The 24,089-nt window shown below is 33.1% G+C and overlaps 2 protein-coding genes across 5 annotated transcripts in view; both read right to left on the reverse strand.

Moving 5' to 3' along the window:
* Nucleotides 1–24,089, reverse strand: part of LOC141389683 (octopamine receptor beta-3R-like) — an 825,473-nt gene that overhangs the window by 297,738 nt on the left and 503,646 nt on the right. The gene's annotated exons all lie outside the window — the stretch shown is intronic.
* LOC141392074 (octopamine receptor beta-3R-like) overlaps nt 1–24,089 on the reverse strand; it is a 557,224-nt gene that overhangs the window by 20,716 nt on the left and 512,419 nt on the right. The window contains exons 8-10 of the mRNA XM_073965033.1: nt 10,470–10,745; nt 10,223–10,394; nt 7,517–9,974 (exon numbers count right to left, since the gene is read on the reverse strand). Coding sequence (XP_073821134.1) covers nt 7,517–9,974; nt 10,223–10,394; nt 10,470–10,745 — 2,906 coding nt within the window. The remainder of the gene's footprint in view (nt 1–7,516; nt 9,975–10,222; nt 10,395–10,469; nt 10,746–24,089) is intronic.

A 24,089-nucleotide genomic window follows, 5' to 3' on the forward strand; every position in this document is an offset into this window, starting at 1 on the left:
CATCAGATCTCTTCCTGCCGAGAATGAACCACCATAGTTTACAATGAATGATGTTGCGAATGCCATCAAGAACGCTAAATCATCCAAAGCGTTGGGCCCTGATGGAATCTCCATGGTAATGCTGAAGCAGCCGGGCGTGAAGTATCTCACTAAAGTTCTTAAGTTGTCGCTAGCCACCCTTATTGTTCCCGAAGTGTGGAAAATGGGCAGGGTGGTCCGCCTACCGAAGCCAGTCAAGGCTTCCAAATGAATCGTACATGCCGATTTCACTTTTGTCGCAAAGACCCTTGAGGCCTTAGTCCTCCCCAGTATCAGGAATAGGTATCAAGTTGCTGATCATCAGCATGGATTCCGTAAGTAGCACAGCACGACAACAGCGCTGCACGTCATCTCCACATATATTTGTCAAGGACTCAACCAGAGACAGACGTGTGATAGAATAGTGATGGTGGCGCTTGACTTATCAAAAGCCTTTGTTACAGTCAGGCACTCCACGCTGTTTGAGGACATTGAGCAGACAACCCTCCGGCCAAGTTTGAAACGTTGGATTGTCAACTATATGTGTGGACGCCAGTCGTATGTGGAATTCATGAACATGAAGTCCAAACCCCGTAGAGTGAAACAGGGAGTTCCATAAGGTGGGGTGATATCTCCGGAACTGCTTAACCTCTACCTCTCCTGTATTTGCCCCCTCCAGACGGCATCGAGATCGTAACATATGCGGATGATTGCAACATCCTGGCGTCAGGTACCTTCCCTGATGACATCTGGTAGAGACTGAACTCCTATTTAACCGAACCAAACAAAATCTACAGTCACTCTGTTCACCACATGGACAGCGCAGTTTGGAAGAGAATTGAATGTTGTGGTCGATGGTAGCAGAATTCTGACCACAAACTGCCCCAAAATTTTAGGTGTCACATTCGACACTACTTTCAAGTCGTGCGCGCACGCCACAGCTATATGCGACAAACTGAAAAGTAGGAACAAGGTCCTCAAGTCCCTAGCCGGCAGCACTTGGGGTGCAGATAAAGAAACCTTGTTGATCACATATAACGCGATAGGTCGGTCTGTGGTAAGCTATGCCAGTTTGATCCCGGGATTATGTGATACGAATTGGAAAAATGTTCAAACCTGTCAGAATACCGCCCTGAGAACAGCAACAGGGTGTCTCCCCAAGTCTTCAGTGGACCATCTACATAAGGAGACAAAGATTCTTCCAGTAAAGCAACAGAATGATATGCTTTCGTTGCAGTACTTGCTTAGGTGTTACCGTGAGAGCCATCCCAATCAGCATCTGCTGGCTAGGCCCGACATATTCAGACATATCAGGAAGGATATTCATGCTCTAGAGAGGGAGGTCCAACAATATAGGAGAGTACCCCTCGATCAACAGGCATATCAAGCAGGTTTAAATAGTATTCACACGGATACAGTTGGTAAGGCCATAAGCAAATATAGTGTGAACAAAGTCCTCGGAGTACATCCCCCACCTATCGCATCTAAGGAGCGTCAGCTGCCACGACAAACTAGAGTAATTTTGGCTCTACTACGCTCGGGATATTGCAGTCGCCTAAATTCATATTGGGCGAAAATCGAAAGCACCGTGCAAGACATCTGCCCAGTATGCGGCATGGGCCCGCACGACATAAAACTCCTTTTCAACTGCCCCGTCAAACCTACTCATCTAACTCCAATGGATCTGTGGTTACATCCCATCGAATGCCCACCACTTCGACTGGAGGAGCAGTAAAATCAACGCCAGAGGTGAGTCATTCAATATTATTTTAAATTACATTCTTAAAATATGTAACAGGGGTAGCACGTCCATCGTCCATAATATTATGGTTGGGGAATAAATCATTAACATTACCGGAACTAATACGGACTCCGTTCTCTGTGTATCGGATGAATGCTTTTTTGGACTGCAAGACTATACTTTTTCGTGAAGCAGAGGCCTCATAGGAGTTCGAAGAGTACTAATTTGGGAAAATTTAAAGGATGAACTAGGAGACGAGTATCTGGGCAAGCTTCTCAATTTATCGTTAGCCCCATAGTAGTTCTCGTACCCTGGAATGTGGGTAGGGTGTTACCGCTACTTAAGCCAGGCAAGGATGCCAGCAAAGGTGAATCATACAGATCGGTCTCACTTTTGTCACCAGTAGTGAATGTTCTTGAATCGTTGCTTCTCCTAAGCATCAGCACGTGCTATCCTACCCAAGAATAACGCTTGAGTTTACGATCAATGACTTGAGAGCCTTAAAGGCTACCGGTCCTGAAAGGCTGGTTTCAAGTTCTTTAACCATTCTGTTACTTTCCTTATTGCAAAAATCTCTGCTTTAAAGACGCTAAATGAGTGTTTGTTAAATGGATTTTCGCAATGTCGATGTCGACGCTAGTAATTTCTTCCATCTTGGATCCATCTGCGTATATTGCCAGATCATGCAGAGGAGAGTTACCTTCTGCTAAAAAGTCCCTGCTAGTAAAGCATACGGAGAGTGAGTCAAACCTGAAAGAGGTGGACATATAATTCCTGTTGTTTGATTCAAGCTGGCTATCGATTAAGTTTAAGACCTTCGAATGTCCGAAAGGAAAAACCCACAATCCTGTTTCTCGGGGCCTTAAAGCCGTCCTCGCAACCTGAAAATGGGCGAGGATATCCGGACGAATTTCCACACACGAATTTCTTTTATCAGCAGAAGCCACAGTAGAGCTTTTCAACATCTCATCTATCCATTCCACTAAGATTTAGGAAATTCCTGTGTTGCGGAGAACGTAATGTATAGATTCAAGCATTACGTTATTAAGGGTCCCTTCTATATAGAGGAAGGACGACAAGATAAGGTTTGAATTATCCATATTCTTCTCAACGTATCCAAATACCTCATTTCAGGCGGTTTCTACTGAGTTGCTTTTCGTGTAAGCATGCATCCGGTAACATTTCCATCGTCTTTAATAGAATGGAAAAAGTCTACAGTCTTTAGCTAGTGTGTGACTGGGCCCACGTTTTGGTATAGCCCCCATAGCCCCCGGTACCTCCCGAATTTAGTTTAGCTAGTTTTAAACCGATCTACCTGTAAGTTGTCATTTGAGGCCCCCAGTGGTCACCAAACTTTTCCACTACAAATTTTCAACATAGGCTCATGTTTTGGTCTGGCCCCCATATAACGGTACTTTCGGTATTTTGAGGATTTTAGTTACAATTTTAAACCGAACTAGCTGTAATTTGCCATTTGAGGTTCCTAGTGGTCACAACATTTCTCCACTAAAAACTTTCAAAAAAAAAGGACCATGGTTTGGTATATCCCCCATATAACTGTATTTCCCGATTTTAGGTATTTTGATAATTCCGGCCCGGCCGAACTTAACGATTTTTACTTGTTCTTGCTTAAGGGGTTACCATAGTTGTGCAGGCCAAAAAAAATAATTTTTCATGATTTCTTTTTTTTTTTCAAAGAAACTACCAATATTTTTGGGTAGATATTTTTTGTATCTAAAAGAGCACATCTTGAACTTCCTCTGGAATTTTTGTTGTTGAAAAACATTGCTTAGTCTTGTGGTAAATGGCTACCTGCGAAACCCTTTTTTTATAAAAGCGTTTTGCGGTGCCAATGATAGCTCGAAAACGGATGGGCCGATGTTCGTAAATTTTTGTGGGCGTTTTAAGATCCTAATAATCTTGTCTCTATGCGAAACCGAATTTTAAAAAATCGATTTAAAAAATTGTGAGCTGTTAAAGTCAAAATTTTTAATTTTAACGAAAAAATCTGTTTCTCTTAAAGACAAGTTTTTATGTATAAAAATGACATTTCGAGAAACATGCGTTTAAAGTTTCCACGCTACATACAAATCACAATAATTTGTTCCCTTCCAATGCTGATATCTCAGGCAATTTTGCTCCGATCGTGTTGAAATTTTTTTGCGGCATACTCTAAACTAGCTGTACTTCCAAATAAGCCAATAATATTTTTTTCGATTTTTGAAGGTGACAAGTAGACCTCTCCGTGCGGAGTTATTTTGTCCACTTTTTTCTCCCATCGGACGCCTCCCCAGGTGGTGGATAGGGGAACGCTCATCAGATATGATGGGTACCGCAAAAATAAAATATGCGGGGTGAACCAAAAAAAACAAAGGAAGAAGGCAGCGTCTGACCAAAATTTGGCGGCAGCAAACAGCGTCTGTACTCCATGGGAGCGGCTGAATATGTCGACGGAAAACAATAAACCCTTCAGAAGGCAACGGGAAACCACTGAAGTATCTTCCCTTGAAAATTATACAATATGGAAACAACAACAGAAAACACACGGCCCTCAGTCTCCGGCTCAAAGAGGGTGCTAAGAATCCCCGGAGGTAAAACAAAACAGAAAATGAAGATAGGAACATGGAATATTAGAAGTCTATACGAAACTGGAAAGCTGAATAACACCATAAGCGAAAAGAAAAGATTAAATATAGATATACTTGGAGTGAGTGAAACATGGTGGACAGGATGTGGAGATTTTAAATCAGAAAACACAAGAGTGTTCCATTCTGGAAATAGAGAAGGACATCATAGAAAAGGGGTGGCGATTATAACTAAAAATCATATAGGCGAATGTGTAATGGGATATGTCCCGAAGTCAGACAGAACAATGATGATAAAAATCAATGCTAAACCTCTTAATATAAATATAATACAGGTTTACGCACCTACACATGACTCCAGTTCGGACGAAATTGAAGAATTTTACGCTGAAATTGATGAATTAATAAAAATGACCAAACCTCATGAACTAACCATCATACAGGGAGACTTCAATGCAAAAGTTGGGAAGGACGAAGTAATAGGAATTACTGGAAAACATGGACTCGGAGTTCGAAACGAAAGAGGTGACAGACTGGTGCAATTCTGCCAAGAACAACATCTTAAAATAACAAATACCCTATTTCACCTGCATCCTAGAAGATTGTATACTTGGAGATCACCGCAAGACAATCGCGAAAATATTGTAAGAAACCAGATTGATTACATACTTATAAATAGACGCTATTGTTCATGTGTCACAAAATGCACAACGTGTCCTGGAGCAGATGTTCCCTCGGACCACAATCTTTTAGTTCTTAATCTCCGTACTAAATTAGCAGTTATAAGGCGAAAAATTAAGAAATCTAGAATTGATCTGCAAAAAATGAAAGACCCAAACGTGAAAAGGGATATTAAAGCGCAAATTAATCACAAACTTGAGGTAATAAACAGTGATGATTTGGAAAATTTATGGGATAAGCTCAAAACAAACATCACCACCACCACAAAGGAATGTCTAGGAAATACGGATAGAACCTCAAAAGAAGAATGGATCACGAACGAAATAAAGGAACTGCGGGAACAGCGAAGCCGATACAAAAATATCAACTACGAAATGTACTGGGAAATAAATAAGGAAATACGAACTGCTACAAGGGCTGCAAAAACCGATCTACTTAATAAAAAATGCCAAGAAATTGAATCACTACAGAACCTGCATGATCATTTTAACCTTCACAAAAAACTAAAGGAAGCAGCTGGCGTCTATAAGCAGACTTCTACAACAATATTACTTGACGAAAATAATAAAGCCATTTTTGAGATATCAGACAAGAAAAGGGTATGGAAAAATTATGTAATGAGATTATTTAATGATGAAGGAAGAACCCCATATGAAGAAATACAAATCAATCTGACTGGGACACAGATAACTAAGAACGAGGTAGAATACGCACTCAACGCTCTTAAGGAGAATAAAGCATCAGGCCCTGACGAAATTCCCTCAGAGGTACTGAAATTGATAGATGGAGATAATATAAACCTACTCGTAAAACTCTTTAATCACGTATATGATACCGGAAAATACCCGTTAGACTGGCTTAAATCAAGGTTCATTACTATACCAAAAAAGAACAACGCCAAAAGATGCGAAGAATTTCGGCTTATAAGCATTATGAGTCATGCATTAAAAATATTCCTGCGCGTAATACATAGACGTATATACTCTAAGTGTGAACTGTCAATGGGAGCCACTCAGTTCGGTTTTAAGGAAGGAATGGGAACTAGGGAAGCTCTACTAAGCATTCAAATATTAATACAGAAGTGCCGAGATGTACATAAAGATGTATATATGTGTTTCATTGACTATGAAAAAGCCTTTGATACCGTCCTTCATGATAAGCTAATGCACATCCTCACAACGATTGGAATAGATGATAAAGAAATACGATGTATAAAAAACCTATACTGGAATCAAACGGCATATGTTGACATTGATGGCGAATTGACTGAGGAATTTTCAATTTCAAAGGGCGTCCGACAAGGTTGCATACTCTCTCCGCTACTATTGAATATATATTCCCAGATGATATTTATGGAAGCCATCGAATCGGAGAAAATTGGCATAAGCATATACGGAACACTTATTAATAACATACGATATGCAGACGATACAACACTATTAGCTGGTAGCATATCTGGACTTCAGAAATTAATCGACAAACTTACACATGTAAGTGAAACGTATGGACTTAAAATCAACACTAGGAAGACTAAATACATGGTAATAAGTCGAAATAACTTACCTAGCAATTTCAATTTAAAGATTAACAACTCCGAAATTGAAAAAGTCAATACCTTTAAACATCTGGGAATCAATATAAACGACAAATGGAATATATCCAATGAAATAAAGTGCCGTATAGAGATGGCTAGAGACGCCTTCTATAAATACTACAAAGTACTAACGAGTCACGACATTGGTATCCAAACAAAACACAGATTTATAAAATGTTACGTGTGGTCTGTTCTTTTATATGGCGCAGAAACTTGGACGCTAAAAACAAGCGACATGAAAAGACTCGAATCCTTTGAGATATGGATATACCGAAAAGTTCTAAAAATACGGTGGACAGACCGAATGAATAATAACGAAGTTCTTAGGAAAATGAATGCGAATAGGGAGCTAATAAGAACTATCAAAAGCCGAAAAGTGTCATATCTGGGACACATCATGAGAAATAACAAATACAAAATACTGCAAAACATTATCAAAGGAGTGATTGAAGGAAGACGAACCAGGGACAGAAAAGAACTCTCCTGGCTGAAAAATATCCAAACCTGGACCGGACTCCAAGACGAAAGAAGCCTTCTAAATGCTGCGAGAAATAGAGATCTTCAATTAATATGAAATGTTCTAAAATATTCACTTTATCACTTAAAATTGTAAAAATATTGTATAATCGCATATATCCGAACATCGGATGTGCAAATAAAGAAGAAGAAGAAGTAGACCTCTACCACTTAATTGTTTTTTTAATCCTGGATTGAGGGTATATGATTCTTCTGTTAGCAAAAATTGTCTAATATTTCTCTCCAATAAAATATTTCCTTGTACTTCATTTAAACATTTCCAAATTGTTTACAAAATATCCCATTGAATAAAATTATATATGTATGTACATACATAATTACAACAATAAAATATACATAATTAAAATTGATTGCACTTACTTGCCGAACTCGTTGACACCCGTCCCATGGGTATGTAACTGCGACTGTCGCTATTGTCCTGCGAGAAGTTGATGACATTCACATCGTAGGTGACCACTGATGCCTGACGTTTGCGTACGGTTTGGATGCCTTCATAACCGGTCAAAAGAGAGCTACGTTTGCGTCCACCACCACTAACAGAGGTAGTCGTGAGTGTTGTTTCCGGTTCACTGTCAGGACGTTGATATAAAGGTGATGCTAAGTCTTTCTCCTCTCCTGTTAAAGAGCCACCGCTGCCGTGAACACCATCCGGGCCACGCATTGTGGTGGGCGATAGTGTGGAGTCTAAAATAATTTCCGGTTTTGGGGAAATATTAATGGGTTGTTGTGCACTACCGTTTAATGTGGGTTCTAGCTGTTGGTGTTGATGCTGCTGCTGTTGTTGTTGTGTTGCAGCTGGTGACACAGCCAATGTGGTAAACACATCCAGCGATACCGTAGAGGTATCACTTACCACAAAATGATGATTTGTTGAGGCTGTTGGCGAACTGGCCAGTGGAAAACTGGGCTGGGCCGTGGCGGTGGGTGGTGGTGACAGAAAATAGACATTTATGCTATTCCCCCCTAGGCTGGGTGTGGCCGAATAGGGTGGTTGACCCATCAATGTGTTGGGACTTCGAGTGATAGGTAAATTTATGGCCGAATTGAAATTCGGTGTTATGGGTGGTGACATTAGGAAATTGCTGCTGTTCTTGTTTACCAAAATCTGATCACTCAGGGTGCTCATGCGTTGCTTTATGGATTCCTTGCGCAACGTGGTGTGTGGGACATCCGTGGATTTTTGTGACTTGTCCGGGGATTCCTTGTGAAATGACTGTTCGGTGGAGGGAAAACTTAGGGAACGAAACAGTTCCACCAGCTCCGAACTGGATTTTTGGGAACTTTGTGACTTTTCGGGTATGGTGGAATTGTTGTCGGATTTCAGGGCCTCTGGTATGGAAGCATCCATTAGCGAAGAAGGTGACAGTGAGGGAGGTGGGGTGGAGGGCAGTAATGGCGAATCATTGGAGGTAATGTCTTTGAGAAAAGACAAATCATCGGGCCCCACTTCTTGTACGGTGTTGGAGCCCAAGTCGATAAGTTGGAAATGGGTGGTGGTGGTGGTTGGGGAGTGTTTGCTGTTAGGATCGTGGGGATCATCCATTTGTTCGGATTGTTCATTGAGCACATTGATGTCTAGGAGAATATCTGGGGTGTTATAACGGCTGGAGGAATCTGTGCTATCCCCAAAAAGCCGGGGTAAATAGGCATCCGAATCGGTGTCACTGTGCTGGCGCGAACGCATATTATGTTTGCGTTCTTTCAGTCCTCCATTGTAGCTGTGGGACAATTTCCTATTCCTTGATCTTTTGAAAAGTTGCGAACGACTTGTTTTAATTTCCTCCGAATTGGCTTGGTGCCGTTTCTTCTCCAGGGAAAAACATTCCGTGCTGGAACGTTTGGTCTTTGCCAGCAGGGATTTCAAATTGAAACCTTTGCCACTGCTGCCGCTGTCGGTTTTGGGAGTGCTGTTCACCGAACCCTCTTTTAGGGAATCCAAGTGTTTGAGGGCTTTTGGCGGCTTGGTATCACCATAATTTTTAAGGAACTCTGAATCACTGGCGGCAAATGGCTTCTTTTTGCCGCTGCTGGCCTTTTGGCTACGTTGACGATTTTCACCATTTTTCATGCGTATAAAATCAGTCTCACTCAGGGCTGGATATTTGTTGCCGGAAAAGAATTCCTGCTGTTGTTGTTCGCATTGCTTATCACTTGCTTGCTGCAGCTGACCCGCTTGCCTTTTATAATACAAATAGTTGTCTTCGATAAGACGTTTAAGCTCTTTATTATCCTCCGAGAGAGGTATGAGGGTTGCAGGAGCGGCAGTTTGTTTTAATTTTATTAAATAATCGTTGCTCTCGCTGTCATCACTGTTGAGGTCTCCTCGACCACAACCACCACCGCTGCTACCACTACCACCAAATATGCTTTGGTACTGATCTGAATCACAACCAGAGTTTCTGTAGAAATTGGAATCCTGTTTTCTTAGAGAATCTCTACTGGAGGCTGAGGCATTGGTAAATTGCCTAGCTCCACCACCACCACCGCCACTACCATTTATCTTGGGTATGGGTATGGCAATACTCTGCTGCAGGGGGGAATCATTACGCATATCCTGCCACACCTGGGCACTATAATTGATGAGATCCTTATTGGTACAGGGCACCTCTAATTGTTGATGCTGTTGTTGTTGTTGGGTTGCAGCATAGTGCAGTGCTATCATTGAGGGTGCACTGTCGGTATGGGTCACCTTTTCATAACGTTCCTGTTCGAGATCACGTAAATCAATACTACTACGGCTGAGACGTCTGGGTGGTGGTGAGGGCACCCGTAACTCATCGCATTCATCCTTGTCATCATCATCGGTTTGTGGTATCTCCTAGAAGAAGATGTAGTGTAGAAGTGTGTGTGTGTGTGGAAGACAAATGGAAAAGATGTTTTTATTTGTTTACCATGTCAAAGTGAAATATTGATGAACTCTTTGAGCCAGAAATTGCAAAAAAAGAACAACAGAAAAACATAACCCGTAAAGACAACTTAATCTGTTATTGAAGGCCACTACCAAGGATTATATTCCTTGGCTTCATGCATCCGGCAAATACTGCAAAGCTGAAAGTAATGTCTTACCTCAAAATGACTTATGGCACTATGAGTCTCTTCTCTCGTTAGGGTTAATTCACATTCACTGGGATGCAAATAATTCAAATTGGTGGGCTGTTGGGTGTGGCCCATGTGAACACTATTCAGCAATATATTAGAGCTGGTGCGGCTTAAGGCTTTTCTTTGTCTCACGGCCTCTCTGTAAATAAAAAGCATCACCAAAAATTTGGTACAAACAACAAAAAAATATATACACATCTAATACTAAACTCACTTGTATATTCGAAAATACATAACCAACATCACAATTCCGGGTATCCAAAAACTCACCGAACTCGATATCAGGGCATAGGCTTTATTTACCACAAAGGAACATTGATAGGGATTTTGTGAAATTTCCTCCAAATGTTCGGCCGTTGTATACCAACCCAAAAAGATGGGTGTAAACGATATAAGCGCCGGCAATATCCACACATTGGCCAACATAAAACAAACAGTTTTGTGTGTCATATTCAATGGGTATTCCAGTGGTCGTACTATGGCATAATATCTGTGGGAGGGGAGAGAAAGAAGAAGAGGAAGGTGAAGTATGATAAACATTAGTTGGTATTAAAAACGACATTTGGTGTCACAACATGTTACTGTTGTGGTTTCGGATAGTTGATGAGGGTTTTTAATACTGTAGATGGTAGGGAGGGTAACTTTACAGAGGACAACAATTTTTATTTCAAGGTAATTTTGAAGTCAGTAATTAGCAGTGTTTTCAATTTTGTTTTTAATTTTGACAAGTTTATGTTTTGAGAAGATGAAAAAACATTTTCCTTCCTTCTGAACAATGGATGCCTAACATAAATAATTTGAAAATTTAGTTGGGGGCCTATATATATTTTTAAACATGGAGTTTTTTAAATATTTTTTCAAAACTTGGATTTTTTAAAATATTTAATTAAACGTGGATTTTTAAAATAATTATTTAAACGTGGTTTTTTAAAATATTTTTCTGAAACTTAAATTGTTCAATAATTTGGAATTTGAAAGGTTTTTTTAAATAATTGTTTTAAACTTCAATTTATTTATAGTATTTTTTTCACCGTGGTGCAATGGTATACACGCCCGCCTTGCACGCTGAAGGTCGTGGGTTCGATTCCCCGGCCAGGCAACATCAAACATTTTTCAGCGGTGGCAATATACCCCTAAGTAATGTTGGCGACATTTCCTGAGTATTTCAGCTATGTAAAACTGTGGTGTCTTAAGACACGCCGTTCGGACACTGCCATAAACAGTAGGTCCCATATCAGTGAGATAATATGAATCGGGGTGCACTCATTGATATGAGAGAAGTCTCGCTTGTCCCTTCAGGGATGTGTGTGGAACAATTATATTATTTATTTTTTCAAAAATTTTTTAAATATTTTTCAAACGTAGATTTTTTTAGAAATATTTTTCAAACCTGGATTTCTTTTAAATATTTGTTCAAACGTAGATTTTTTGTTCAAACGTGAATTTGATAAAAATACTTTTTTAAACGTGTTTTTTAAATATTTTTTTCTAACGTGGACTTTTGAATTTTTTTTTTAAACGTGGATTTTATAAAAATATTTTTTTCAAACCTGGATTTTATTGAAGTATTCTTTTCATACGTGGATTTTATAAAAATATTTTTTCAAACGTGGATATTTTAAATATTTTTTCGAACGTGGATTTTCGGAATATTTTTTCAAACGCGGATATTTTAAATATTTTTTCAAACGTGGATTTTCGAAATATTTTTTCAAACGTGGATATTTTAAATATTTTTTCAAGCCTGGATTTTTTAAATACATTTTTTTAAGCGTGGATTTTTTAAATATTTTTTCAAGCGTGGATTTTTTAAATATTTTTTCAAGCGTGGATTTTTTAAATATTTTTTCAAGCGTGGATTTTTTAAATATTTTTTCAAGCGTGGATTTTTTAAATATTTTTTCAAGCGTGGATTTTTTAAATATTTTTTCAAGCGTGGATTTTTTAAATATTTTTTCAAGCGTGGATTTTTTAAATATTTTTTCAAGCGTGGATTTTTTAAATATTTTTTCAAGCGTGGATTTTTTAAATATTTTTTCAAGCGTGGATTTTTTAAATATTTTTTCAAGCGTGGATTTTTTAAATATTTTTTCAAGCGTGGATTTTTTAAATATTTTTTCAAGCGTGGATTTTTTAAATATTTTTTCAAGCGTGGATTTTTTAAATATTTTTTCAAGCGTGGATTTTTTAAATATTTTTTCAAGCGTGGATTTTTTAAATATTTTTTCAAGCGTGGATTTTTTTAATATTTTTTCAAGCGTGGATTTTTTAAATATTTTTTCAAGCGTGGATTTTTTAAATATTTTTTCAAGCGTGGATTTTTTAAATATTTTTTCAAGCGTGGATTTTTTAAATATTTTTTCAAGCGTGGATTTTTTAAATATTTTTTCAAATGTGGATTTTTTAAATATTTTTTCAAATGTGGATTTTTTAAATATTTTTTCAAACGTGGATTTTTTAAATATTTTTTCAAATGTGGATTTTTTAAATATTTTTTCAAACGTGGATTTTTTAAATAATTTTTCAAACGTGGATTTTTTAAATATTTTTTCAAACGTGGATTTTTTAAATATTTTTTCAAACGTGGATTTTTTAAATATTTTTTCAAACGTGGATTTTTTAAATATTTTTTCAAACGTGGATTTTTTAAATATTTTTTCAAACGTGGATTTTTTAAATATTTTTTCAAACGTGGATTTTTTAAATATTTTTTCAAACGTGGATTTTTTAAATATTTTTTCAAACGTGGATTTTTTAAATATTTTTTCAAACGTGGATTTTTTAAATATTTTTTCAAACGTGGATTTTTTAAATATTTTTTCAAACGTGGATTTTTTAAATATTTTTTCAAACGTGGATTTTTTAAATATTTTTTTCAAACGTGGATTTTTTAAATATTTTTTCAAACGTGGATTTTTTAAATATTTTTTCAAACGTGGATTTTTTAAATATTTTTTCAAACGTGGATTTTTTAAATATTTTTTCAAACGTGGATTTTTTAAATATTTTTTCAAACTGGATTTTTTAAATATTTTTTCAAACGTGGATTTTTTAAATATTTTTTCAAACGTGGATTTTTTAAATATTTTTTCAAACGTGGATTTTTTAAATATTTTTTCAAACGTGGATTTTTTAAATATTTTTTCAAACGTGGATTTTTTAAATATTTTTTCAAACGTGGATTTTTTAAATATTTTTTCAAACGTGGATTTTTTAAATATTTTTTCAAACGTGGATTTTTTAAATATTTTTTCAAACGTGGATTTTTTAAATATTTTTTCAAACGTGGATTTTTTAAATATTTTTTCAAACGTGGATTTTTTAAATATTTTTTCAAACGTGGATTTTTTAAATATTTTTTCAAACGTGGATTTTTTAAATATTTTTTCAAACGTGGATTTTTTAAATATTTTTTCAAACGTGGATTTTTTAAATATTTTTTCAAACGTGGATTTTTTAAATATTTTTTCAAACGTGGATTTTTTAAATATTTTTTCAAACGTGGATTTTTTAAATATTTTTTCAAATAAATATTTTATTCCAACGTGGATTTTTTAAATATTTTATTCAAACGTGGATTTTTAGAATATTTTATTCAAACGTGGATTTTTTAAATATTTTATTCAAACGTGGATTTTTTAAATATTTTATTCAAACGTGGATTTTTTAAATATTTTATTCAAACGTGGATTTTTTAAATATTTTATTCAAACGTGGATTTTTTAAATATTTTATTCAAACGTGGATTTTTTAAATATTTTATTCAAACGTGGATTTTTTTAAATATTTTATTCAAACGTGGATTTTTTAAATATTTTATTCAAACGTGGATTTTTTAAATATTTTATTCAAACGTGGATTTTTTAAATATTTTATTCAAACGTGGATTTTTTAAATATTTTATTCAAACGTGGATTTTTTAAATATTTTATTCAAACGTGGATTTTTTAAATATTTTATTCAAACGTGGATTTTTTAAATATTTTATTCAAACGTGGATTTTTTAAATATTTTATTCAAACGTGGATTTTTTAAATATTTTATTCAAACGTGGATTTTTTAAATATTTTATTCAAACGTGGATTTTTTAAATATTTTATTCAAACGTGGATTTTTTAAATATTTTATTCAAACGTGGATTTTTAGAATATTTTATTCAAACGTGGATTTTTTAAATATTTTATTCAAACGTGGATTTTTAGAATATTTTATTCAAACGTGGATTTTTAGAATACTTTATTCAAACATATTTTTTTAAATATTTTTTTCAAACGTGGATTTTTTTAATATTTTTTCAACGTGGGTTTTTAAAATTTTTTCTTCAAACGTGGATTTTTAGAATATTTTATTCAAACGTGGATTTTTAGAATATTTTTTTCAAACGTGGAGTCTTAGAATATATTATTTAAACGTGGATTTTTAGAATATTTTATTCAAACGTGGAGTTTTAGAATATTTTGTTTAAACGTGGATTTTTAGAATATTTTATTCAAACGTGGATTTTTAGAATATTTTATTCAAAAGTGGATTTTTAGAATATTTTATTCAAACGTGGATTTTTAGGATATTTATTCAAACGTGGACTTTTAGGATATATTATTCAAACGTGTGTTTTTAAGGTATTTTATTCAAACGTGGATTTTTAGAATATTTTATTCAAACTTGGATTCTTAGAATATTTTATTTAAACGTGGATTCTTCGAATATTTTATTCAAACGTGGATTTTTAGAACATTTTATTTAAACGTGGATTTTTTAAAATTTTTTTCAAAGTGGTTTTTTAATTTTTTAACATTTTTTTTCAAACGTAGATTTTTTAATATTTTTTCAAACGTAGATTTTTTAATATTTTTTTCAAACGTAGATCTTTTAATATTTTTTTCAAACGTGAAACGGTCCACTGTGTATATTTTGTAAATATTTTATTTAGTATGTTAAAACTCATGAATTAATATATGTAAACGTATATAGTAATTTAAACATTAATGTAAACCTAGTTTAAGGAAATACAACCCTGAATTGGATTACGACTTAATTAATAAAATACAACTATGTCTAGACGACTTTCGCGCTTCTCATACCGAGCAGCTAAGCGGAAGAAAATTTAAAGAATTCGCTCATTCAGCAAACTCCATTCTAACGCGTTACATAGTAACCATCAGATAAGTTAGCTCAGAGTAATAATAAAAGTGTACTTGAAAATTAAACTCTTCGGCCTTTTCTATTTACTGTACGTTGAGAGACCAGCACCGTTTTATTGGCGCACCCACGTGGAGCACAACAAAGGACTGTTTCAAACGTAGATTTTTTAATATTTTTTTCAAACGTAGATTTTTTAATATTTTTTTTCAAATGCGGATTTTTTAAATAAACGTGGATTTTTATTATTTTTTCAAACGTGGATTTTTTAAATATTTTTTCAAACGTGGATTTTTTAAATATTTTTTCAAACGTGGATTTTTAAATATTTTTTCAAACGTGAATTTTTTAAATGTGTATTTTTTAAATATTTTTATAAACTGGATTTTTTAAATAATTTTGTAAACGTGGATTTTTTTAAGTATTTTTATAAACGTGGATTTTTTAAATAATTTTGTAAACGTGAATTTTTTTAAGTATTTTTAGAAACGTGAATTTTTTAAATAATTTTGTAAACGTGGATTTCTTAAGTATTTTTAGAAACGTGCATTTTTTAAATCTTTTTTTTTTTTAAACGTGGATTGCTTTAAATATTTTTTGAAACGTGAATTTTTAAATATTTTCAGAAACCAGTATTTTTTAAATATTTTAGAAACGTGGATTTTTTTGAATATTTTTTCAAACGTGAATTTTTTGAATATTTTTCAAACGTGAATTTTTTAAAAATCTTTTTCAGATGTTGCTTTTTTAAAATATTTTTTGTTAGAAGTGTTGTTTCTCAAATATTTTTTGTGGGTTTTTTAAAATATTTTTTCGAAAAGTTGATTTTTTTAAACATTTTTCTAAATGAGGATTTTTAAAAATATTTTTACAGAAGTAGATTTTTTAAAATAGTTTTCAAAATAAGAGTAATTTTTCTAAATGTGAATTTTTTTAAAAATATTTTTCGGATGTGGTTTTTTTAAAATATTTTTTCCAAGTCTGAATTTTTTAAACATATTTTTAAAGTGGATTTTTTGAAATATTTTTTCCAAACGTGAATTTTTTAAAAATATTTTTTCCAATTTTAAATAAATATTTTTTTCCAAGAAGTTAAAATAAGATTAAAAACATATGTGAAATTTTTACAATATTTGAATATTTTATTATATTTTATTCCGCTGTCTGCTGGATTTGATCTTGCGAACTTCTGATTTGTAGCCGAACACACTACACACTAGGCCACGCGTACCATCATTAAGGATTGTTTAAACGCTTACATGTGCTTGCATGTGCACCACCATCTGTTCTTTGTTTTGTTTAACAAAAAGTACCCGGCCGGAGGTGAGCGTTGAACACACAATCCCCTGATCTGTAGTCGGACACACATGCTCTGTGCCACCGTACTCATAACTTAGTAAGGAGTACATGTTAGGGAATATTTGTGAACTTTATCTCATAAACGGAGGTCCCAACTCGGTCCACTCCATAGAGTACCACCTTCAAAAAAATCAACTTTTTGGTTTAAGTGCAGTTTAAGGTCTCTTCGAACATTCATTGAAAATTTTTGCTGAAGGTACTACTTGTGGTCCTGTTTACAGCGATATTATGTTTTTCCGGGGTAAGTCCATGCTTTCTGACATATTGGCCCAAAATCTATAAGTTATAGGGTGACCAACTGAAATGACTGAAGGACGTGATAAGATGCACTTCCAAAATGGACTATGTTTTTATTCTTTCAGGTATTCAAACGTGGATTTTTAGAATATTTTATTCAAACGTGGATCTTTAGAATATTTTATTCAAACGTGGATTTTTAGGATATTTATTCAAACGTGGACTAAAAAATCCACGTATACAAAATTATTTAAAAAAATCCACGTTTAAAACATATTTTAAAAACACACGTTTGAAAAATATTTAAAAAATTCACGTTTGAAAATATAATAAAAATCCGCGTTTATTTAAAAAATCCGCATTTGAAAAAAAATATTAAAAAATCTACGTTTGAAAAAAAAATTAAAAAATCCACGTTGAAAAAATTTTTAATTTTTTTTTCGATTGTTTGAGTGGAGTATTCCCCCATTGGCTCAACTTCATTTATTACCCTCTATTACAGAGAGTAATGTTTTTCAAAACGAACTGACAGTGTTGCAAAATTTTTCTGAAAAACATTACTCTCTGTAATAGAGGGTAATAAATGAAGTTGAGCCAATGGAGGAATACTCCACTCAAACAATCGAAAATGAGATTGAATCTTCAACAATAAACAAAACAAACATTTTTAAAAAATAAATTTTTAATGAATAAAATATCCCAAAAATCCCCGTTTGAATAAAATATCCTAAAAATCCACGTTTGAATAAAATACCTTAAAAATCCACGTTTGAATAAAATACCTTAAAAATCCACGTTTGAATAATGTATCCTATTCAAACGTGGATTTTTAAGGTATTTTATTCAAACGTGGATTTTTTAAATATTTTATTCAAACGTGGATTTTTTAAATATTTTATTCAAACGTGGATTTTTAGGATATTTTATTCAAATGTGGATTTTTAGGATATTTTATTCAAACGTGGATTTTTAGGATATTTTATTCAAATGTGGATTTTTAGGATATTTTATTCAAACGTGGATTTTTAGGATATTTTATTCAAACGTGGATTTTTTAAATATTTTCAGAAACCAGTATTTTTTAAATATTTTAGAAACGTGGATTTTTTTGAATATTTTTTCAAACGTGAATTTTTTGAATATTTTTCAAACGTGAATTTTTTAAAAATCTTTTTCAGATGTTGCTTTTTTAAAATATTTTTTGTTAGAAGTGTTGTTTCTCAAATATTTTTTGTGGGTTTTTTAAAATATTTTTTCGAAAAGTTGATTTTTTTAAACATTTTTCTAAATGAGGATTTTTAAAAATATTTTTACAGAAGTAGATTTTTTAAAATAGTTTTCAAAATAAGAGTAATTTTTCTAAATGTGAATTTTTTTAAAAATATTTTTCGGATGTGGTTTTTTTAAAATATTTTTTCCAAGTCTGAATTTTTTAAACATATTTTTAAAGTGGATTTTTTGAAATATTTTTTCCAAACGTGAATTTTTTAAAAATATTTTTTCCAATTTTAAATAAATATTTTTTCCAAGAAGTTAAAATAAGATTAAAAACATATGTGAAATTTTTACAATATTTGAATATTTTATTATATTTTATTCCGCTGTCTGCTGGATTTGATCTTGCGAACTTCTGATTTGTAGCCGAACACACTACACACTAGGCCACGCGTACCATCATTAAGGATTGTTTAAACGCTTACATGTGCTTGCATGTGCACCACCATCTGTTCTTTGTTTTGTTTAACAAAAAGTACCCGGCCGGAGGTGAGCGTTGAACACACAATCCCCTGATCTGTAGTCGGACACACATGCTCTGTGCCACCGTACTCATAACTTAGTAAGGAGTACATGTTAGGGAATATTTGTGAACTTTATCTCATAAACGGAGGTCCCAACTCGGTCCACTCCATAGAGTACCACCTTCAAAAAAATCAACTTTTTGGTTTAAGTGCAGTTTAAGGTCTCTTCGAACATTCATTGAAAATTTTTGCTGAAGGTACTACTTGTGGTCCTGTTTACAGCGATATTATGTTTTTCCGGGGTAAGTCCATGCTTTCTGACATATTGGCCCAAAATCTATAAGTTATAGGGTGACCAACTGAAATGACTGAAGGACGTGATAAGATGCACTTCCAAAATGGACTATGTTTTTATTCTTTCAGGTATTCAAACGTGGATTTTTAGAATATTTTATTCAAACGTGGATCTTTAGAATATTTTATTCAAACGTGGATTTTTAGGATATTTATTCAAACGTGGACTAAAAAAATCCACGTATACAAAATTATTTAAAAAAATCCACGTTTAAAACATATTTTAAAAACACACGTTTGAAAAATATTTAAAAAATTCACGTTTGAAAATATAATAAAAATCCGCGTTTATTTAAAAAATCCGCATTTGAAAAAAAATATTAAAAAATCCACGTTGAAAAAATTTTTAATTTTTTTTTCGATTGTTTGAGTGGAGTATTCCCCCATTGGCTCAACTTCATTTATTACCCTCTATTACAGAGAGTAATGTTTTTCAAAACGAACTGACAGTGTTGCAAAATTTTTCTGAAAAACATTACTCTCTGTAATAGAGGGTAATAAATGAAGTTGAGCCAATGGAGGAATACTCCACTCAAACAATCGAAAATGAGATTGAATCTTCAACAATAAACAAAACAAACATTTTTAAAAAATAAATTTTTAATGAATAAAATATCCCAAAAATCCCCGTTTGAATAAAATATCCTAAAAATCCACGTTTGAATAAAATACCTTAAAAATCCACGTTTGAATAAAATACCTTAAAAATCCACGTTTGAATAATGTATCCTATTCAAACGTGGATTTTTAAGGTATTTTATTCAAACGTGGATTTTTTAAATATTTTATTCAAACGTGGATTTTTTAAATATTTTATTCAAACGTGGATTTTTAGGATATTTTATTCAAATGTGGATTTTTAGGATATTTTATTCAAACGTGGATTTTTAGGATATTTTATTCAAATGTGGATTTTTAGGATATTTTATTCAAACGTGGATTTTTAGGATATTTTATTCAAACGTGGATTTTTTAAATATTTTATTCAAACGTGGATTTTTAGGATATTTTATTCAAATGTGGATTTTTTAAAAATTTTTTCAACGTGGAGTTTTAATTTTTTTTCAAACGTAGATTTTTTAATATTTTTTTCAAATGCGGATTTTTTAAATAAACTTGGATTTTTATTATATTTTCAAACGTGAATTTTTTAAATATTTTTCAAACGTGGGTTTTTAAAATATGTATTTTTTAAATATTTTTATAAACGTGGATTTTTTTAAATAATTTTGTATATGTGGATTTTTTTAAGAATTTTTAGAAACGTGAATTTTTTAAATATTTTTTGAAAGGTGGATTGCTTTAAATATTTTTTGAAAAGTGAATTTTTAAATATTTTTAGAAACGAGTATTTTTTAAATATTTTAGAAACGTGAATTTTTTTGAATATTTTTTCAAACTTGAATTTTTTGAATATTTTTTCAAACGTGAATTCTTTGAATATTTTTTCAAACGTGAATTTTTTAAAAATCTTTTTCAGAAGTTGCTTTTTTAAAATATTTTTTGTCAGAAGAGTTGTTTTTCAAATATTTTTTCGAGAAATGGATTTTTTTAATAATTTTTCTAAATGTGGATTTTTTAAAAATATTTTTTCGAGAAGTGGATTTTTTTAAATATTTTTCGAAATTTGGATTCTTAAAAATATTTTTTCAGAAGTAGATTTTTTAAAATAGTTTTCAATATAAGACAAATTTTTGTAAATGTGGATTTTTTAAAAATATTTTTCCGGAAGTAGATTTTTTAAAATATTTTTTCGAAGTCTGGATTTTTTTAAAATATTTTTTTTAGTGGATTTTTTGAAATATTTTTCCAAACGTGAATTTTTTAAAAATATTTTTTCCAAACATGGATTTAAATAAATATTTTTCCAAGAAGTTGAAAAATAAGCTAAAAAACATATGTGATATTTTTAGAATATTTAAATATTTTATTATGTTTTATTCCGCTGACTGCTGGATTTGATCTTGCGAACTTCTGATTTGTAGCCGAACACACTAGGTCACTTCTACTATAATTAAGGATTGTTTAAACGCTAACATATGCTTGCATGTGCACCACCATCTATTCTTTGCTTTGTTTAACAAAAAGTACCCGGCCCGCGGTGAGCGTTGAACACACAACACTCTGATTTGTATTCGGACACAAATGCTCTGTGCCACCGTACTCATAACTTAGTAAGGAGTACATGTTAGCGAATATTTGTGCACTTTATCTCATAAACGGAGGTCCCAACTCGGTCCACTCCTTAGAGTACCTCCCTCAAAAAATTAAACTTTTTGGTTTAAGTGCAGTTTAAGGTCTGTTCGAGCATCCTTTGAAAATTTTTCTGAAGGTACTCCTTGTGGTCCTGTTTACCGCGATATTATGTTTTTCCTGGGTAAGTTCATGCTTTCTGACATAGTGGTCCAAAATCTATAAGTTATGGAATGGACTATGTTTTTTATTCCTTCAGGTACCTCCTCAGCAACACTTTAAAAATTTATCCATAAATCTGTATTTTAGCGGCAAATTCATACATCCAAAATTTTGAAAACCCCTAAATACATAATTGTTTCTGTAGGAAAAAAGGAGTTTCAATTCACACATCAATTCGTTTAGATGTTAGCTCTACCTATGTACAATGTACATACGTACATACATAACTGTATTTCGAGAAGTTTCATGTTCTGAGAAAATCTTCATATTCTCTCTTTTGGTTGAAGGAAGAAGCCATACCATTTCCACATAATTAATAAACATATCCTCATACGAAATTTAACTTTAATCTCCTTGAACGTTCTTCATACAGGCAGACACACAATGCGTTTGACTCGCAGAAAAGAAAATCCACTTTCGTTATTTGTTTGCCAGGATTGCTTTTCTTATCGCAATATTTATGTAATTGCTTGTATGTGCTCGGCTGTGTGATTGCGTAAATGCCACAGTGTAGTGCGGTTGTGTGTTTGAAGCTTCGCCTTAAGGGAACCATTAATCATTACCATTTTTGCCAAAAGTATTTTAATTTTGGTTTAACTTTAAGTGCATAATGATGTTGGTGTGCGTGTATAAGTGAGTGCGTGTGGTTGTGTGTAAATTCGCGTTCCTTTGGTTTTCTGCAAAACTTCCTTTAGTTGGAATATCATTGTGGCGGCAAACCAAGCGAAATTAACATTTGTGTCAAAAAAAGTGTTTATGTAATGTTGGCATTTTTACTGGGAATTTCTTTTTTTCTGATTACAGCTTCCTTCTCAGAAGAGGGAGAGAGATTAACGAATAATGGAAACATAAAATTGAAAAATTATTATTGTTCAATTACCGGCAACAGTAATGGTTTTGGACAATTGCATTGGTAATGATTTGTTATGAAATTCGGGGAATCTGAACGAATGACAGCTGTTTCATTGGAACTGCCACTATTGTGATTGGCCTCACAAAATTAATTAATTGATAAATGATTGGAGAGAAAAATTAATTGAAATGTTCAAATGATAAATGAATTTATAATAAATTGTTGAAACATTTGCTAATCACATACACTATACCACTTCACGGTTTTAGTTGGTGGAAAGGAGTGCTAAGCACCTACAAAGTAAATTGAAAACCTTGGAATTTTTCCAAAAATCCTTATTTATTTGCATAAACTTGTTGCCCTCATTAATAAAATGATGCTGGCTTACTGCTAAACACCAACCTAAGAACTTTATCCAACGAAAAACAAAAAAATGTCCTTTGGTTTAAATCCACTTAAAACAAAATCTAGATTTATTGTTTTTAATAGTATCACAACATTCATCTTCAACATGTTAATCCCACGCTGTTCATATGACCCGACTTAAAAATACAAACTAATCTCTCGGCATATCAACTAACGGCTAAGATAACATTATTCCAAAACAAAATCCCATTTTAAGCAGAAAGGTTGTTGGACGTGTTTGAAGAGAAAATGGCGTTCGTTTGGTTCATATAAATTAACACAACAACATTCCAAAGTTAAAGCAACAATTTTGTTTTCACAGAATCCCTGTCTATGTTTTGTATTGCAGGAGCAAAAAAAAGGAGCAACCAAATCTCTGTGGACGTTATCATTTCAAAGGGTCGTCCTCAAATCTCTACGGTTTTATGGTTATGTTTGACGCTCAATCTTTTACACTTTTAAATGGTAATGGAAATTGTTTAATGGAAACATCATCGTCTACGTGGAGTTGAATATGTCAGGGGATGTCAGAAATGTCTACATATTCATTCACGTAGTGCACAGTGAGTAGGGTTTGACTCAATAGAATGACGTGTGCAGTTTGAATACTATACGTGAGCTGTGCAATGTTTCATGTGGCTCCTGACTATAGCATTGTGGTAAAGGACTTAGATTAATGGGTGACCCCCAGATGTAAAGCCCAATTAAAGCAATTTTTCGTGATTTTTTTTTCGAGAAAAATATGAATTTTTTAGTAGTTGATTTTTTTAAAAAGTTGATTTTTTTCATCTGAATTTTTCTTGTTGAAAAACTCAACAACCCAATCCTGTTTTTATTAAAGCGTTTTGCGATGCCAACTCTAGCTCGAAAACTAATGAAACGATCGCCATGCTTATTTCCCAGCAAAAATTTGGATCCGGTAGTCATTACGTAACCCATTACAAAGTAATGTAAACAAGCTTCTTTTCCCATTAAAAGTAATCTGAAAAGTAATGGGATACTTCTTAAAAAAATTACAAGGCAAACCTACTTACTTTGCTCCTCACTAAGTAATGAGGACGGTGGCACAGTGAGTGTGTGCCCGACTATAAATCCTAGTGTTGTGTGTTCAAGGCTCACTGCCGGCACGCGAGTTTTTTTAATTCAAAAATAACAGTTCGTTGTGCACTGCACATTTAAGTTCTTAAGCAACCCTTAATGTTCGTGTGCGTGGCCTAGTATGTAGTGTCTTTGGCTAGAAATCAGAGGGTTCGTGTGTTCAACTCGCAGAGCGAGCGAAATAAAATAAAAGTGAAATTAAAAAAAAATCTCTACATCAACTGTTCTAAAAATA

Source organism: Musca autumnalis, unplaced genomic scaffold (genome assembly GCF_047663935.1).
Source record: "Musca autumnalis isolate F117 unplaced genomic scaffold, ASM4766393v1 scaffold_1, whole genome shotgun sequence".
Taxonomy (NCBI): domain Eukaryota; kingdom Metazoa; phylum Arthropoda; class Insecta; order Diptera; family Muscidae; genus Musca; species Musca autumnalis.